This window comes from Lagenorhynchus albirostris, chromosome 14, assembly GCF_949774975.1.
Source record: "Lagenorhynchus albirostris chromosome 14, mLagAlb1.1, whole genome shotgun sequence".
NCBI classification, from domain to species: Eukaryota; Metazoa; Chordata; class Mammalia; order Artiodactyla; family Delphinidae; genus Lagenorhynchus; species Lagenorhynchus albirostris.
In genome coordinates this window covers 51,333,180-51,352,682 of record NC_083108.1, presented here as the reverse complement: position 1 = coordinate 51,352,682, position 19,503 = coordinate 51,333,180, and the positions used below count along the sequence as shown (strand labels likewise).

Sequence of the window (19,503 nt, the reverse complement as noted above, 5' to 3'; positions counted from 1 at the left end):
CAGAAGCCACAGAGCAAGACAGCCCCAGAGATGCAGCTCATAGAGATCAATCCTTGAGACGTGGAGCAAGGCAGAGAGAGGGCAAGAATGGATCTGGGGGAGACAGTGGCAAATAGAGACCAAGTGACACATGTTTCTCTCCCCATTAGATGGAAGGTTCCTGAGGGCAGGACCATTTCTCATTCGTTCTTGTAGTCCCAGCACCTAGCACAGGGCTTGACCCAGGATAATCATCCAATAAATCCTCATGGAAGTGAATTACAATGTTAGGGCATATACTATATTTAACTTAATATTTATAGGAAAGTAGGCGGGAAGACAGGCAAGCTGTTTACAATCTATCTTTTGCCCATTTTAATTTGCTTTCACATGGAACTGTTTTTATACGTTTCTTGATATCATATCTAACTTAGATGACAACAGCACAACCAAGACAGAATCCACTGGAAAGGCTAATTTTGGTCATCTTGCTTTGCTGAGTTCAGTCTAATAGCTCCAAAAGCAACACGAACCTGGAAATAGTTGTATCCACGTGGGGCTATCAGCATAAGACACAGGGCGTGAGACACACAAAATATTTCAGTTAGGGATGCTTGTCTACTAATTGTACAACATCATCTCCAGATCCTGGCCCCCAGCAGGCAATGAATAAGAGCTTGCTGACTGTCTAGAGTCAGGCAAGCCATGTAGATTTTTGAGTCATGAAAGAATCCAGATACTCTATCTAATGATATACATCAGGCCATTGGGTAGGGTGACCAACCATCCTGGTTTGCCTGGGACTGTCCTGGTTTTAGCACTGAAATCCTTCAGCCTGAGAAATCTTCTGTCTCAGGTCAGCTGGGACAGTTGTTCACCCTACAATTAGGGTTAGTTAAAAAATACAGATTTAGGGGGCGGGGCTGCGGCGAGCGCCGGAAGCGGCCGAGTGACAAGGGGACGTCGCATCGCCGGGTCTAGAGCAGCTGCCTCGGAGCCGCCAGACGGACCACCTGCCCCACCATGGCTGAGAGTGACTGGCCCAAAAAGGGCCCCATGGCCGCCCAGGCCAAGTCCAAGTCCTCCTCTCTAGCAGCTCAGAGAGGAGGAGAATATGTGGAGGCTTCCAAGAAATGGGCCGCCGACCAGAACAAACAGCATTGGATCACCAAGAACACAGCCAAGCTGGACCTGGGGACTGAGAAGCTGCATCACGACCGGGTGAGCCTGGAGGTGGGCAAGGTGATCCCGCAGGGCCGGCAGAGCAAAGGGCTGACGCAGAAGGACCTGGCGACGAAAATCAACGAAAAGTCACAGGTCGTCGCTGACCGTGAGAGGGGCCGGGCCATTTCTAACAACCAGGCTCTGGGCAAAATCGAGAGAGCCATCGGCCTTAAGCTCCGGGGGAAAGACATCGGGAAGCCGATCGAGAAGGGGCCGAGGGCGAAATGAACACAAAGCTTCGAAATCAGCGCGTTCCAGCTGATCTTGTCTGGCTGGTTCAGCGTGACCACCAGCGCCAGCGTGGGTCTCTTCACGAGGCCACGCGGAACACGGGGCGGTAGCCCTGCCCGGGAGCCCCCTCTACCCCTACCTGCTGTCAGACTAACAAACAAAACTTTGCAAAGTTTTTGCTTCTCCTGATTATTTTCCTCCCTGTCCCCGTCCCTCACGTGGGGTGCGGAACGCTGCCTTCCTCTCCCCTGGGGCCTGCCCCCTCACCGGGGTGGCTCCAGGGAGCTCGGAGGGGGACCACCTCGCACAGGGTGGGCAGCCACCGTCTGGGAGAGGAGCTGCGTCTCCAGCCCGGCTCGTAGAGAAGCTAATAAACATTTGTTGCCCTTCCAAAAAAAAAAATATAGATAGATAGATAGATTCCTCACGATATAGCTTCATTGAGGCATTATTCAGAGGTGATAAAGCTATTCTAGCTCTTTGACAGTTATCTTGAGTTTTGTAAAACTTAGAATCTTCTTTGACTGGGTCTGGTAACTTTGCTGATGAATCAAGTAAGAAGTCCTAAGAAAAACCCTCCACTGACAGTATTTTCTTAACCCCAAACCTTACAAACATACTTAATCTAATTGGTTCCTCAGGTGTAAAATCAAAATGTACTCTAGCATATTTACAGAAATAACAAGCCTCTCTTTCCACTAATTTCCTCAGGTTTCTGGATATATTTCCGAACACCTCGCCAGCCTTGTCTGTAAACTGCAAGTCTCTTCTGATATTCTACGGGAGGAATATGCACTCACAGCTATTGTACCAGTGGCTATTTCTAACTTTTGTATTTATATGCCAAGTGAGAAAGCAGTTGAGAACTAGTTAAGGCTTTTTCCAGCAAGTCTTTATCCTCAAACTTTTGGCTGAACTGTGGAAACTCAGTATTGCAATAAAACTGCCTGGTTCTGGAACCAGATACACTCCTTTTATTAGTGAGAAACATCATATAGATACTGATTTATGTTCTATATGGAAGTACAGGAAAGATTTAACCTATGTATAGTATTTATAATTTATGAGAGATTTTTAGAAAAAAAATTGGCAAATGGATTGCCTTGAATCTTGGTGGGAAAGCCTAAAGCTACTGAAGTAAATTAAAAACAAAAATCCAACTGCTGTATATACAGTAACAACAAGTGATAGTTTGCAAATAAGAGGAATAGTTACCCCTACTCCAGTCACCAAAATTAAGGTTTGCCTCTGTGATGTGACACTAAGGGAAATCATTTCATTAATACTTTAATTAAATTATTTATTAAATTAAAGTTAATTTAGATCAGCAGTCCCCAACCTTTTTGGCACCAGGGACCGGCTTCGTGGAAGACAATTCTTCCACAGACCGGGGTGTGGGGAGAATAGTTCAGGCGGTAATGCAAGCGATGGGGAGTGGCAGGTGAAGCTTCGCTCACTTGTCTGTCACTCACCTCCTGTTGTGCTGCCCGGTTCCCAGCAGGCCGCGGACCGGTACCAGTCTGCTGTGGCCCGGGGGTTGGGGACCCCTGATTTAAATCATTATTAATTTTTATAATTGTGACAATATGACAATTCCATGATAGTGACAAAAATGTCACTGACATTTTTGGTGCTAAAAATAAATCCTTTAAATAGTTTTGGGGGGTATACTTTATTTTATTTATTTATTATTTTTTTTGCGGTACGCGGGCCTCTCACTGTTGTGGCCTCTCCCGTTGCGGAGCGCAGGCTCCAGACGCGCAGGCTCAGCGGCCACGGCTCACGGGCCCAGCCGCTCCGCGGCATGTGGGATCTTCCCGGACCGGGGCACGAACCCGTGTTCCCTGCATCGGCAGGCGGACTCTCAACCACTGCGCCACCAGGAAAGCCCCTTGGGTGGTATACTTTAAATGAAGGAATTGCGTGATATGTGAGTTATATCCTTTTTTCTTCCAGTTTTATTGAGATATAATTGACATACAGCACTGTATAGTTTAAAGTACAGCATAATGATTTGTCTTACATCCATCACTACCACAAGAAGTAATGATTACCACGAGAAGTTTAGTGGAAATCTATCATCTCATATAGACACGAAATTAAAGAAATAGAAAAAAATTTTTTCTTGTGATGAAAACTCTTAGGATTTTACTCTCAATAACTTTCATATATAACATGCCGCAGTGTTAGTTATATTTATCGTGTTGTACATCACATCCCTAGTACTTATTTATCTTGTAACTGGAAGTCTGTACCTTTTGACCACCTTCATCCAATTCAGCCTCTGGTAACCACAAATCTGATCTTTTTCTATGAGTTTGGTTTTTTTTTTTTTTTTTGGGAAGTATTGACATAATTGACCTGCAACACTATGTTATTTCCTAGTGTACAACCTAGTGATTTGATATTTCTGTACATTATAAAATGATCACCACATCATTTAAATAATTTGAAAAATCAACTATTTTTAAAGCTTTAAAAAAATTTACTTAAGCATCTGAAGTCACCATCACCTGAGAAAACTACAAATAATGAGTTACCTTAATTGAACATCTTACACTGTGTCAGGCACCGTTAGACATTTTACACAGAATCTCATTTAATCCTTTCAACCCTGTTATATGAGTATTACCAACTCCACCTCACAGTTTAATAAAACGAGGATCAGAGAAGTTAAGTAATTTGCCCAATGTCACAAAACTGTTAAGGCAGAGAACTAAAATTCTATCTAAACCAGATCTTTTTGTTCTCTCCACTATATCACACAATTCCCTTAAAAACAAAACCAAAATCACTTAAAAGTGTGTAAAAATACTATTCCAGTGACTATATTATTTTGCTTCTCTCTATATAATCTTCATTGTATGTTGCTAATTAAGAGTGAAGTTAAATAAGAAACCTTATAAGATCTATACTGATGCTTTTTGTGTATTGTAGAAGTATTCGTACCTTGAATGCTTGCTGAATGGTACTGGCTAATTCTACTCATTTACTAATTTGCTCATATATTTCCATTTCTGAAAATGTTGCCGAAAGCTGTTAAAAGGGAACAATGGGCATATTTTTAAAGTTTAGTAAATCAAAACAACATGGGCACATGCTAAAGATTAATTTGGGATCATTTACATATATGGCATTCTAAAACAAAAAAAGAGGAGGTACTGTTTTTTTGAGTGCAGAAAAAGGAATGCAACTTATTTCTTGCAAGGGCATAGGAGCGGGTCTCATATTCTCACACATGGCTTTGTTTTCAAATTCTTGAAAGTGCAGAAATTCTTTTAATTTAAAGGTGAGCCCATGGAAAATCTGGAACAGCTGTAGAAAACCGTAGAGGAACGCGGTGCCACAGCCACTTTTCCAGTTTGTGACACCACCCCAGGGAGATCTGACCCTCTGCTCAGCACTGTTCTAAATTATCAAAGGGGCACCCCCGTCCCCATTGCTACAAACAAGATGCTCCCATGGAATTGATAGTCTCATTAACTGCTCCTGCCTAAAGTTTGTAAAGTGCAGAGAGGAACCCAGATAACCCTTTAGACACGAGAGAGACTCCAGGCTGTCCAAGGAAGAAGGCTCAGAGCGGGTCTAAACACAGCCTACTAGATAGTAAGTCTTGGGAAACAGCCATATCTCAATCCACTCTCCCAGGGACCTGGCAGAACATCACCATGACTTTCTGCAAGGTCATGCAAAGTTTAAGTGATTTTTACTCTCCCACATTCCGACGTGTCCTTCTCTGTCGATTCATTTCCCATGGTGGTTCATCATTCTTTATTTATGGCACCTTTATTAGTTAACAACATCTCATCTCTCCTAGTAATTGTGCTGCTGCATATTTTTGGAAGCTTCTGCGGTCACTGTTAGGGACTGAGGGATTTTCATCAATGTTGAAGGGAGAGTTTGAAAATCCTGTTCTCAAACGAGACAGGTAAAAAATGGTCTTATTAGGATTCCTGTTTCCAATGTCCAGAGAAAAGCCCCAGGGAGAGAAAAACAGAAAACAGAGCCTTGCATTGTCCACTGGTGAGATTTGTACATTGAAAGTAGGCTAAGCTAGAGTAATCAGCTTAATCTAGCCATAAATAGTGTATGCAGCTCTTCATTTCATTAACATCATTAACCAGGGCCCATCAGGAATGTCGATTGAAATCACTGGGCCCTTTCGCGGTTTCCTCTGATGCTGATTTAGCCACCTGCGCGGAGAATGCCATGATCTGCCTGACACTGATACACAAGTGTCAGAGCGATTCTTCCGCTGTTTTTTGTTTTTTTTTTTTGTTTTTTTTTTTTCCAATAGATTTGTAGGGATGGGTTGTCTCCTAGCATCTACCTCCTCCTCCCGGCTGTTTTGATAAAGAGAAGAAACGTCCTGGAATAGCCCAGGAGGTGGCCTGAGTTTTGCTGGCAGCCTCTGAAGTAGCCACCACTGTTTGCACGTTCCCCAGGAAAAAGAACAGGGGGTGGCTTTGTTCTGCCCACACCGGAGAGGCCCCATATCCACGGGGTTTGCGTGACCAGACAGTGCCTTTCTCTGGCTTTTGGTAAGGAGAGAAATTTCTTCCTCCTAAAGGACATCATGCCTCACCTATCACTCATATGCGGGCACGTGCTGCCCCCTGAAGACGTTCACCAGCTGTGCCACTAGCTGGAAATCAGACCTCTTAGCCCAGAGCGTTCGTTTCCCCTCCACCCCCCAGCCCCACCCGCGACCCCCCAACCCCTCTCAACCCCCGGTGGCGGGGGGGGGAACCTAGGAGGCTCCCTGGCCTGCGGAGAACCAGCCATCTGGGTCTGCAGCGAGCAGTGGCCATCTGGCTCCAGCTAAAATGTTGTCAGGAAGGAATATGGGCCTACTGTGGAAAGAACATCCCATTTTCCGAAAGAAGCTAGGAATATAGAATCTTGCATGAAATCCCTGACTTTTCAAACTTGGCAAGCTAACTTGGTTAAAAAAGAAAAACAAAAAGACCCCTCTGATGGCAGGCCCATGCGTAATATATACAATGTTTTGTGCAAATTAGAAAAAAAGCACCCCTCTGGGCAGATAAAGCAGGGGAAAAAAAAAAGCAGTCAGTGCATGTGTGCCAAGTAAAAGGCACTTCTGGGCAGTTGTTCCCTGTGCCAGGAGCTGGGTTTAACGAGCGTCCTGGCCAGGGTTCAGCCTCCACTTGCCCGCTGGCTGCGCGCTGCGCGAGGTACACCGTGCATAGCTGCAGGCAGCTCTCCTTCAGCCGCCAAGTCAGTCTCTACAGGCCAGATTCTGCCCCTGGGCCTCTGCGGGGGGTGGGCAGATTCACAAACTCTGGGTGATGGAGGAGGGAGCAAGTGAGCCAGGAGGCCAACAGAAATTGCAGGCCTATACTTGCTAAGGAGCCATAAAATTTTAAAATAGTTTTTCTACACTGTGTCCCAAACTTGCTCTCAGTGGTCCTGGGGGGTGAACGGTGAATCAGTAGGAGAGTTTATTTTAGACAGCATTTTTCTGAGGTTATTGAACTCTGTATGTGAGGAGGATGTACTCGTTTATCTACTTTGCCTTTCTTAGTACACTTCATCTACAATTATTTTTAACATGTTCCCTCTATTGGTCTAGTATGGATCAGATCCCTTTATAGAAATTATTTCTAACTCTGACAACATCCTGAAAAGATGTTGTTTTACAGATAAAGACACTAAGGCTCAGAGAAGTAATTTTTCTGCCAAAACCAGCTAGGAACTGGCTCTGTTCTGGGCTTCAAACTTAGGTCTGTCACTAGGAAGCTATTGCTGCCCTAAGATGATATGATGACTCTGTTACTTCTAACTGAGATTCCAAAGGCTTTAGCTTTTCTCCCTAATGGCACCTAATCAAGATCTGTGTTATTCAAGTACATGATGCATGGAAATCTCCTATTTGGTGCCTTCTCCCTTCTCCTTTTTATTTCTTGATAAATGCAAGAACAGGGACTTCCTTGGAGATCCAGTTAAGACTCTGCGATTCCAATGCCGGGGGTGCGTGTTCGATCCCTGGTCGGGGAACTAGGATCCCACATGCTACATGGCCAAAAAAAAGAAAAAAGCAAGAACACTTCTTTTACCAAGCAAAGGATGCATCTGTGTAGTGTATAACTTTGAAAATAACAACATCACCAGATGGACATACCCCAGTGAGTGTTGTTCTTTCAAAACACTGGGTTGCTATGGTGATTAGAGACTTATTCCAGCCATACTGTCATCAGTCACCACCTTTCTTCTCGTTTGGAAGAAACTTCAAAGCCAGTTTACAAACCATTCAGAGAAATTAGGCTCATCATTTCAGTGGCATTGACGGTTTTAAATGTCAAATGATAACATCCAGCTTTTCCAGCCACTCTGTCCATCAGATTTGACTACAAATCACTTGAGGCTATTTCCAAAGCTTAAGTCCAGTCTCAGTGGAGTTAGATTTGCCTCTTGAGAATGTTCCAGAGAATATGCTGGAGGTGTTTAGATTGTATCCAAAAGAGAACTTCCAAAAATATTCTGAGCCCAGCAGTACCATTGGTTAAGCGTGACTTTTGAAAGGGACACATGCATTGGGGAGTAAGTAGACAGGTCCTGACAAGCTGATTAAATTAAAGAGTTAGGGTGGTGGGCAATGTATACATTTCAAGTCTAGACTTAGGAGTCAGACAGACAGGATTCAAATCTTCCTTTTACCACTTACTAGCTGTGTAACCTTGCACAGATTACTTAATCTCTTCGTGTCTCAGTTACTGCTTTTGTAAAGTGGAGATAATTATTGAATATGTAGAAGCTCCTAGAACGGTGGGTGGTACAGAGTAAGTGCTATTTAAGTGTTGGCTATTGTTAAAATCACACATAGCACTTTATAGCATCACCTCGAATTATAAATGTATCAGGCAAGATCCGTAACAGGGCAGACATTTTCTATAAGTGTCATCACCAACTGTAGTAATAACATGTTCTCATGTAGGATAAATAATTTTGTTTGGTTGTTAACATCAAAGTGGAATTTGCCACGTCTAAAGGTTCTCTATCTAAATACATTGCATTTCAGATATAATCTGTAAAAGACTCGAAGCACTATGCTGTACACCTGAAACTAACACAATATTGTAAATCAACTATACTTCAATAAAAATATATAAATAAATAAATACACTCCATTTCACTTTACATCCAGGAATCCCAAATGAAAATAGAGATGCTTGGTAAGGTATCACAATATCAATAGCTTGAAATACCTGTGGCATACTGGCAAAATATTCATCCAACCCATACCTCTGAACCTTTATGACAGGAACATAATCTTTACGCAGTGCAGTCCATCTTTGTGCAGCTTTGGTTGCTGAAAATTCTTCCTGATACGAAATTGAAATCTCTTTCCCTTATCATTCCTTCTCTCTGAAACCCCTTGGAGCCCCGTGGAACAAGTCCTATTTCTTTGGAAGTCATATTCCTCGAGAGAATTTTCTTTTCAGGAGAAACAGCCTTAGTTATTTTAAGCCATTTCTCTTAGGATGTGGTTTTGTATCCCCTCACCCTATTTATCTCACTGCTGTCAACAGGCCTTGATTTCTTCAGTTCCTTTTAAGATGTAAAACCTACAAGTGAGCACAGTTCTCCAGACCATAGAAATGGGTCTCCCTCCTCATTCGGTGAATCGCGCTTTTATGAATGTAGCCTGGGAACACATTCATTTTTATTTTAGTTTAGTCCTTACTTTGACAGCATCTCTGCACACTAAAGTGCCAAAAGAAAAGAACTGATTACCCAGAATCCTGTATCCTGTGAAGGTGTCCTTCAGGATGAAGGGGGAAATGAAGTTATTCTCAGAGAAAGAGAAAATAACTAAGAGAATTTGTCATTAGCAGATCTACACTAAAAGAATGGGCCTAAATAAACTGATTAAAAGACAGATATTGATAGAGTGGATTAAAACTAAATACATTCTACAAGAAATTCAATCCAAATATAATGGTATAGGCAAGTTGAAAGTAAAAGGATATAAAATGATATATCTTGCAGACATTAATCAAAGGAAGCAGAAGTGATATATTTATATCATGTAACATAGGCTTCAGAGCTCATAAAATTATCAGGGACTGAGACAAATGTTATATAATAGTAAAAGGGTCAATCCCCTGAGAAGTCACAGCAATCCTACATGGCTGTGCACCAAACAACAGAGCGGCAAAATACGTGAGGCAAAAACTAATAGAACTGAAAGGCGAAATAGACAGATCCTGAATTATAACTGGAGACTTCAATATCTCTCTCTCAACAGATTGATAGAATAAGTGGACAGAAAGTCAGCAGGGTTGTAGAAAAACTCAACATCATCAACAACCAACAGGACTTAATCATCATTTAAATAACAGATATGCTAAGGGCACTAATGGAAAAAGTGGACATTATGAAAGAACAGATGTGTATGTAAGTAGAGAGATGGAAACTCTAGAAAATAGTCAAAAGGAAATGCTAGAAATCAAAAACACTGAAACAGAAATGAAGCATGCCTTTTTTGGGCTCATTAATAACCAAGGAAAGAATCAGTGAGCTTGAAGATATGTCAATAGAAACTTCAAAAACTGAAATGTAAAGAGAAGAAAGAATGAAAAAGATAGATCAGAATGTGTAAGCGGACTTGCCTGATGGCGCAGTGGTTAAGAATCCTCCTGCCAATGTAGGGGACACGGGTTCAAGCCCTGGTCTGGGAAGATCCCACATGCCACGGAGCAACAAAGCCCACATGCCACAGCTACTGAAGCCTGCACACCCTAGAGCCCGTGCTCCGCAACAAGAGAAGCCACCACAATAACATATGTATAAAGGGAATACCAGAAGGAGAAGAAAGAGAGAAAGGAAAAGAATAAATATTGAAAATGATGATGGCTGAGAATTTTCCAAAATTAATGATGGACACAAACCACAGATCCAGGAATCTCAGACAACACCAAAAATCTGCATGTAATTATCAAACTGTAGAAGTGGTGAGCCTTTTGTAATGTATAGAAATATTGAGTCACTGTGTTGTGCACCTGGAACAAAGAGTGTTGTAGGTCAATTATACTTTAATTAATAAAATAATAAATAAACAAATAAATACCATACTATGTTACCATAAATGATAAAATAGAGTGTATTTACAGACCCTATGTTTAAAACATCTTTTTATTTTTATGAATCTCCTTTATACTTTTAAATACACATTAGCTAAACACCATGGTATTTTAAATGCTTCCTATTTGGTTAAAAAATGTCCGGGCTTCCCTGGTGGCACAGTGGTTGAGAGTCCGCCTGCCGATGCAGGGGACACAGGTTCGTGCCCTGGTTTGGGAAGATCCCACATGCCGCGGAGTGGCTGGGCCCGTGAGCCATGGCCGCTGAGCCTGTGCGTCCGGAGCCTGTGCTCCGCAGCGGGAAAGGCCACAACAGTGAGAGGCCCGAGTACTGCAAAAAAAAAAAAAAAAAAAATGTCCAAGTATCTCTTAATATTTAAACTTAAGTTGTGAAACTATAAAGCAATGACATGTGCCAATGACATTACAATTAAAGCCTTTCATTATCAAATTAAAAAAAAAACTGCAGAAAATCAAAGACAAAGAGAAATTCCCCAAAGAGGCCAGAGGCAGAGTGGGGGAAACACCTTACTTTTAGGGAAACCAGGATAAGAATTGTACTGACTTCTCTTCAGAAACCAGGCAAGGAAGAAGAAAGTGGAGTGAAACATTTAAAGTGCTGAAAATAAAAAACATTAACTTAGAATTCTGGTTTCAGTGAAGTAATCCTTCAAAAGTGAAGGAAAGGGCTTCCCTGGTGGTGCAGTGGTTAGGAATCCACCTGCCAATGCAGGGGACACGGGTTTGAGCCCTGGTCCGGGAAGATCCCACATGCCGTGGAGCAACTAAGCCCGTGCGCCACAACTACTGAGCCTGCGTTCTAAAGCCCGGGAGCCACAACTACTGAAGCCTGTGTGCCTAGAGCCCATTCTCTGCAATGAGAAGCCACCGCTCTGAGAAGCCCGTGCACCTCAACAATGAGTAGCCCCCGCTCACCGCAACTGGAGAAAGCCCGCGTGCAGCAATGAAGACCCAATGCAGCCAAAAATAAATAAATTTATACAAGACAATATAAAAACAAACAGACAAACAAACTCATAGGAAAAGGACCAGAGGCAGGGGGTAGGGGGAGGGCGAATTGGATGAAGGTGGTCAAAATATATAAACTTCCAGTTATAAGATAAAAAGTACTAGGTTTGTAATGTACAACATGATTAATATATACTTAACACTTCTGCATGTTATGAAAGTTAAGAGAGTAAATCCCAAGTGTTCTCATCACAAGGAAAAATATTTTTTGTCTTTTTCCTTTATTTTGCATCTATATGAGATGGTGATGTTCACTAAACTTCTTGCGATAATCATGTCATGATGTATGTAAGTCAAATCATTATGCTGTACACCTTAAACTTATGCAGTGTTATGTTTCAATTATAGCTCAATAAAACTGGAAGAACAAAAAGAAGAGCATTAGAGAAGGAATAAATGAAGGTAAAATAAAATCTTTTATTTTTCTTGTTCTTAAGTGATCTAACACCAATTAAAAGACAGAAACTGACAGAGTGGATTAAAAAAACAATACCCAACTATATGTTGTCTATAAGAAACCTACCTGAAATATAAAGACACTGGTTGGTTAAAAGTCAAGATATTCCATGCTAATAGTAATCAAAAGAAAGCTGAAGTAACAACATTAATTTCAGATAAGGCAGACTTCAGAGCAAGGAAAATTATCCGGGATCTAGAGGGGCATTAAATAATGATGAAAAGGTCAATTCTCCAAGAAGACATAAAATTCTTATGCACTGAAAAACAGAGCATCAAAATATGAGGCAAAAACTGATCCATGTGTGAAGAGAAATAGATGAATTCACTATTACAACTGGAGACGTTAACACCCCTGTAACAGAAACGGACAGATCTAGGAGGCAGAAATTCAGTGAGGACATAGCTAAACTCAACAGTACCATCAATCTACTGGATATAATTGACATCGATAGACGACCGCATCTGAGAACAGCAGATGACATATTCTTCTCAAGCTCATGCAGAACTTTCACCAAGATGGACTACATTATGGGGCATAAAACACACCTTAACCCATTAAAAAGAATAAATCTCAAAAAGCATGCTCTCAAGCCACCGCAATGAGAAGTCTGCGCACCGCAATGAAGAGTAGCCGCCGCTCACTGCAACTAGAGAAAGCCCGCGCGCAGCAATGAAGACCCAACACAGCCAAAAATAAATTTTAAAAACCCACAAAAACAAAAAAACAACCAAACAAAAAAACACAGTGCTTAAAAAAAAAAAAAGCATGCTCTCAGACCACAGAGAATTAAATTAGAAAAGATAGAAAAATAGCAGGAAAATTGCAAAATATTTGAGATCAAACAATAACACATGGGTCAAAGAAGAAGTCTCAAGAGAAATTAAAACATATTTGGAACTAAATAAAAATGCAGTGGGGGGGACTTCCCTGGTGGTCCAGTGGTTAAGACTTCACCTTCCAATGCAGGGGTGCAGGTTCCATTCCTGGCCAGGGAGCTAAGATCCCACATGCCTCAGGGCCAAAAAACCAAAACATAAAACAGAAGCAATATTGTAACAAATTCAATAAAAGACTTTAAAAATGGTCCACATCAAAAAATCTTTAAAAAAAAATGCAGTGGGATACAACGAAAAGTGGAGGGAAATGAGTAGCACTGAATGCATATGTTAGAAAAGAAGAAAGATCTACAATCAATAGTGTAATCTGCTACCTTGGGAAACTAGAAAAAGAAGTGGTATATCTGGGGAAATTCCTTGGTGGTCCAGCGGTTAGCACTCCATGCTTCCACTGCAGGAGGCATGGGTTCGATCCCTGGTTGGGGAACTAAGAACCCGCATGCCTGGGATCCGGCACAGGCAAGTCTAGAGGACCCAAGTGAGCTGCGTGAGGAGAAGGCCCCTGTCATCCATCAAATTGCACCAGAGCCCCTCCCTCAGTTCATACCTGTGCCCACGTGGGGGTAGGTGGTCCTTTATGACTAGCTGTTGGAAGAGTAAAAATGCTGAAGTTGGTTCAGGGATACGTCAGATTTGGTACAACGGACCATAGGTTCATTACACTCAAAGGTGGACCAGAAAGATATCAGTGAAAGAGGAAACCCTCCCAATGGACAGAATTTCTGATAGACCAGAATCCACTTTGTGTGGAAAGAAAAGTGGCCTGAAATTAGAATACATGTGGGCTCTGACAGTGGTGACCAATCAGTTGGCTGATTGTTCAGGACTCTGGAAAAGGAAACATCAGGAATAAAAAGATCTAGAAACAGCCGCATAGTACAGGGAGATCAGCTCGGTGCTTTGTGACCGCCTGGAGGGGTGGGATAGGGAGGGTGGGAGGGAGGGAGACGCAAGAGGGAAGAGATACGGGAACATATGTATAAGTGATTCACTTTGTTATAAAGCAGAAACTAACACACCATTGTAAAGCAACTGTACTCCAATAAAGATGTAAAAAAAAGATCTGGAAAAAAGGTACATAGATGGATTTATGGCAATGGGTAGGAAGTGTAAGGAATTCATATTAACACCTATCAGAGCATTTGTATCGTATAAGAGATGCCAAACAACTAGGAAGATAGAATGACTTGGCCAGTTGATGCCAGTCTACCTCTGTCATTGCCACCCCAGGGCTGGCACAATACGCACATGAATGAAGTAGTCATTGGGCAGAGATGGAGGCTGTGCATGGGTCCAGCAGCTCAGACTCCCCTTCAGGAAGGGTGATATAGCTACTGTGGCCACCAAATGGGAAGAGCACCATCCCCCAAGGAGGCCAACAGGCCTCCTGGTGTCAAGTAGTCTAACTGGATCCCTTCCACCTGGAAAGATGAGCGACTCATCTTGACTGGACTTGACACATATTTTGGTCAAGGGTTTGCCTCTCTTGCTTGTGGAGCTTCAGCCAGGACCACAGCTGAGTATTTACTGACATAAGATCCCACATAATATTCCATTGGACCGAGGCACCCACTTTATAGGAAAGGAAGTGCAACAGTGGGAATTCAGGCCCAGAGTCTACTGGTCCAATAACACACAGAAGCTTTTGACCTGATGGAGCAGTGGAAAAGCCTGCTGGAGATGCTGCTGAGGGGCCAGCTTGGGCATCACAACCAGTGAGGATGCCTTGCCACCCTCCAGGATGCAGCACACACGGAAAACTGATGGCCATTATATGGTGTGGTGTCACGTGAGTCCAGCAAATCAAGGGCGGAAGTCATTCTTACCACAGCTGCCAGGCATTTACCCTTTAATTTGTGCTGCCTGTCCCCACAACTCTGGCCTCTGTGCGTTTAGAGATCTTGGCTCCCAGAGGGGGAATGTTCCCCTCAGTAGGCACAGCGAGAGTCCCATTAAATATCAAACTATGCGTGCCACCCAGTTACGCTGGGTTCCTCGTGCTGAGAGGGCGGCAGTCCAGGGAAGGTGCCACCACCATGGGTAACTGCTCCTGGACATCAGGAGGATGCAGAGCTGTGGGCAGAACATGGGGACAGTATGCTTGGCACCCAGGTGACACACTTGAACGCCTCTTGGGGCTCCTGTAGTCAATTTTGAGGGCAGAGAGATGTGTGCAGAACCAGAGCCTGAGAGGGGCATGGTGATTAGGGGCCCAGACTCCTCAGGGATGAGGATCTGGGTCATCCCACGAGGCAAGTCATATGTCAGCAGAGGTGCTGAGGGTGAGGGGAATCCAGACCACGTGGCTGGGATGAGCACTACATGTGGTCTCGAGACCAGCTGCTGTGACAGAGGCTGAAGTTCATCCCTCTAGATTTCCTTCTAGATCTAGAAAGATCCATCAGAATCCTGAATTAGCCAGTAGATCTAAGTGGTATAAGGTGTGGGGTGTAGCGGACACCATGGGGGCCCTGCCCAGATCTCCCCTCTGGCCTGTCCCTCAGAACTGAAGTCATCCCCCAGGCGCTGGCAGTCTTGACAGCTAATAGTTTGCAACTGAATTCCCTCTCCCAGAGATTGACTGCCCTTGACTGAGGACAGCCACCTCGCTCCAGGTCATACCCCCTTCCTAGGGACAGCTCATGTCCAGTGACTGTCAGTCAATGACAAGTTTTAAAGGCCCAGCTTCCTCGTCACAATTTGGGTCATCTGCAGGGTCACCCTTGCCCCAGAGCTCCCCATGAGATCAGCTGAGGCCTCTGTTAGTGACCATATCACAGCCCAATTTCTCCCTCTGCCCTGTCTTGGTTTCTTTCCCCCTCACCCGTGGGATCCAGAGAACTCAAATAAACTTCCTGTACACACAACTAAGACTCAAAGAGCCTGCTTCCCATGGAAACCAACCTGCAACAATTTAAATAGTTGGACCTATCCCATCCTCAATCTTCTCATCTTAGACATAACTAAGATGCCTTTAAGGAAAAAAAAAATCCTTTACTGTCCTCTGCTCATTTGGGGCATTAGCTCCCTTGATAGCAATACAACCTTGAGACTGTCATATTTTTATCCTTGGCCTGATGCTCTGCTTTTCACCTGTTAACATTTATCATTAGAAAGCAAGAGTTTATCAATGAGCTCCCTACACAGTTTCTTTGCTATACTTCCTGCTTCTTTATTGGGACCATTTGTAATAGTGCCAGTAAAGTGAAAACTACTTTCTGAGTTCTTCCCAACCTTTATAGCTGAGTTTACTCATCTGCAAAAAGGTGTTTTTAAATTTTCATTGAACTTCTTGTGTTCTATTTGTGTAAAGACTGGGATACAGGTCTGACCCAGCCAGACGTGTATGATTTACTTCTCTTAAAATTCAAATGTCAATCTAGGTCTGCTCTAGTTGTTCCCCTGCCCCCGATTTACCCTCCATCTCCCAGAATACGTGCCGACTGAGAAGCAAAACTAGTAGTCCATGAGAGGTTCTTCCTTAGCAGTGAATGGGATTCAGGAATATTCTGGAGCGCCTTCCTGTGTGTAGGACGGACTGTGTCTTTAAGGCAACCCTTTAAGTCCTGGGCTACAGCCTCCACAGTTGACCCCATGGTGTCTGGGCAGCTTGATTCCTGGGCTTCAGCCTGGGTTCCTGGTTTTCGCTTCTATCCTCTGCTGGGCGGGGAGCCAAGACTGAACCCAGTCCAGTTGGCCAAGGCTCTGACCCTTTCTCCTAGTTCCTGCCAACTTTCTTTGTTTCTGTTTTTTCTACCTTGATCCATATGTAGATCCTTGGGCTGAGACTCTGGTCATCAGGATGCCAGGAACTCTTGTTTCCCAGAATGCCACGCTCTTCCCCTTGCCCTCAGATCGGGCCCCTCACACTGTCGCTGGTCCAAGCTGCACCTGTATCCCCTACAACTGCACCTGAATCCACACTAAGACATTGAACCTGAACTGTTAGCATTTGCAGTCTGGGTGAGTTCCCCTGCCCTGTGCCAGCCACCTCAGCAAAATCCTTTCTCACAGTAAATGCCCACATACCCATCACTTCAGCTAGTACTGCTGCTTTGACAAATTAGTCCCTGTTAATGAGAATTAAACCCAGAGTAGTAGTTTTCCTGATTGGATTAACAATCCTCTGAAGGGTAAAACTGCTGGCAAAGCAAGTGAAAAATTTTCCAGAATTTCACATTTATTTTAATGGGACTTTGTATGAAGACTTAATTTAGTTGTGACCAAAATATCTTGCCTGTTTGCTAGTTTTGTTGCCTATTATCAAAACGTTTGTCCAGGCCTCCATCTCAGCAGATAGATTTCATTATCTTCCCACAGCTATATTATTTAACTTTTCTCTAACTTCATATTTGTAGATGTTCAAATGGGTAGGTATTTTATTTCAAAACAAGAAAGGTTTAATTTATAACAGAGAACAAGTAGTATTAATGCATACACAAGCCATAACAAATAGTTTCCTGGGATTATAAAATAGAGAACTACTTAAATGCCAGACATTCTGGCATCAACTATACACCAGAGGAGGGGAAATTAAGTATCAAGAACCAAGACGTTCTAAGAATTAGAAGGTAGACAGTGGCTTGTAATAACGCAATAATAAAATGACTAAGGTTATAGTATAACTCGTCTAATAACTAAAACACTAGTTTATCTTTCCAAGGACAGATAAGTAGCTCAAAGTGTGTTACAGATATTTTTTTACAACTTCCTAAGCTAAGATCTTACATTTATAAATGTTTACTCAAAGTCATTAGTTAGCTTAACCTCTTAAGCCAATCATACTTTGCTTGGGCCAATATTAAATTCTGTTTTTATTCTGTAGCCCAAGAATACATTGTGGCCCCGATAATCCACAGTAGGTAATGTACACACAAATCAAGAATCATTTGCATGTGATGAAACCAGAGAACCGTTTAAATAGCACCATTTACCACCAGCCAAAGGCAAGCCTATCCTTTAGAGCAGTACCTTTCCTGAGCCCGATAAATGGCTGCACTGTTTTCCTTCAAACCAGTATTCAGTTAAGTGAAAATCAATGGCTAGGATGACCTGCTGGGGATTCCACCTTATCATGCGAGAACAATGACTTGAATTTAAGGAATAATATATGAACCATATGTTATATATATATATATATATAAACTGAAGGCAGTATGTCTTGCCTTCAGTTTAATGGGTGTCCACCAATGCAAGGCAAATGGTGGATGGAAAGAAGTTTCAGAATCTTTGATTCAACCTACACTCCTCCAGGTCTGCTCTTGGGAATGAAAAACCAAAACTCACATTAAAAGCATCTTTAAAATTCTATAATTGAGCTAGAGATTTGGAAATAGAACTATCTAGACCAGCTGGGGATAAGAGGAGAGACAGCGCTGGCCTCTACCTCAAGGTTTCACAAAACAGAAACAGGGAACCCAGCAAGTCAACTCAATCTCCCTACACATGCTTGTGGGAGAAACCGACTTCAGTAGAGGCTGGTCTTTTTCATGATCCGAAGAAACTCTTCCTCGTTCACTTCACCGTCTCCATCCCGATCTGCTTCGTCAATCATTTCCTGCAGCTCCTCATCAGTGAGGTTTTCCCCCAACTCGGTGGCCACGCGCTTTAGGTTTTTGAAAGAGATCTTCCCGGTTTCATCATCATCAAAGAGCCTGAAAGCCTTCAGGATTTCTTCCTTGGTGTCTTTCTCGGCCATCTTCTGAGTCATCACAGCCAAGAAGTCATTGAAGCTGACTTTCCCTGTGCTTTCCTTGTCCACCTCGGCGATTATCCTCTTCATCTCCTCCTTCCTGGGTTCAAAGCCCAGCGCCCTCAAGGCCACCTTCAGCTCCTTCACGTCGATGGTGCCGCTGCCGTCGGCATCGAAGAGGGCAAACGCTTCGCGAATTTCTTGCTTCTGATCTTCAGTGAGCTCGGGCTTAGGCTCCACCTTTCTTTTCTGGCTGGTGGAGGCCACGTTTGACTTCTTGAAGCTGGAAGCCATCTTCTGGCGGCGGCGGCGGCGGCGGCGGCGGCGGCGGCGGCGGCGGCGGCGGTTGTTACCTTAACGCTTGTTGTCACCGCGCTGGAGCTAGGGCGCCACCGCCAGGAACGCGGGCTCGGGGCCTCGGCTTATTCATTCCCAACCGCTTGCCTTGTGCGCCCCCAGGGAGACCCCGCTCAACTAAGCCCGCCCCATCTTCGAAATCTGACATACGTTAAAACCCACAGTTCCCTCAGTTATTACCGAGTTTCCACGACCTGAGAGACCTGAGCTGGTAGCCACCAGCCACTGTGGTCTTCTATAACATGCTGCACCTGTTCTTTCCAGGCCATTTGCCAGCATCCATAGGACCAGGTTTATAGGGTAATTTGGAAGTTTTTCCTCTCTCTTTTTCCATACAAATTAAAACAAACAAACAAAACAAAACAAAAAACCCCTCTGGGTCTGAGGTTACCTAAGGGTAAATTTAGGATAATCAAGATTGAGTTTGATCACTTGTCATAAAATGTGGGGAAGAAGGAGGAGAGAATATTAAAAGTCACACCATGTGTTCAACTCCATAAATGGAAAACAGATAAAATGGAAAAAGTTATG

General features: G+C 43.3%; 2 protein-coding genes across 3 annotated transcripts; one reads left to right on the top strand and one right to left on the bottom strand.

Annotated features, from left to right (window-relative positions):
- Positions 1–1,002: 1,002 nt before the first annotated feature.
- Positions 1,003–1,511, top strand: LOC132504174 (endothelial differentiation-related factor 1-like). 2 transcript variants are annotated; one of them, XM_060121296.1, is made up of 2 exons: positions 1,003–1,212; positions 1,264–1,511. In XM_060121296.1, the coding sequence occupies exons 1-2, from the start codon at positions 1,003–1,005 to the stop codon at positions 1,429–1,431; spliced, it is 378 nt and encodes a 125-aa protein (XP_059977279.1). In that variant the 3' UTR covers positions 1,432–1,511. The 2 variants fall into 2 exon arrangements, with proteins under 2 accessions (XP_059977279.1, XP_059977278.1); XM_060121295.1 differs by having other exon boundaries at positions 1,003–1,511.
- Positions 1,512–18,390: 16,879 nt separating this feature from the next.
- CETN1 (centrin 1) lies at positions 18,391–18,909 on the bottom strand. Its single transcript, XM_060121387.1, has one exon. The coding sequence runs from the start codon at positions 18,907–18,909 to the stop codon at positions 18,391–18,393; it is 519 nt and encodes a 172-aa protein (XP_059977370.1).
- Between the last annotated feature and the right edge of the window lie 594 nt (positions 18,910–19,503).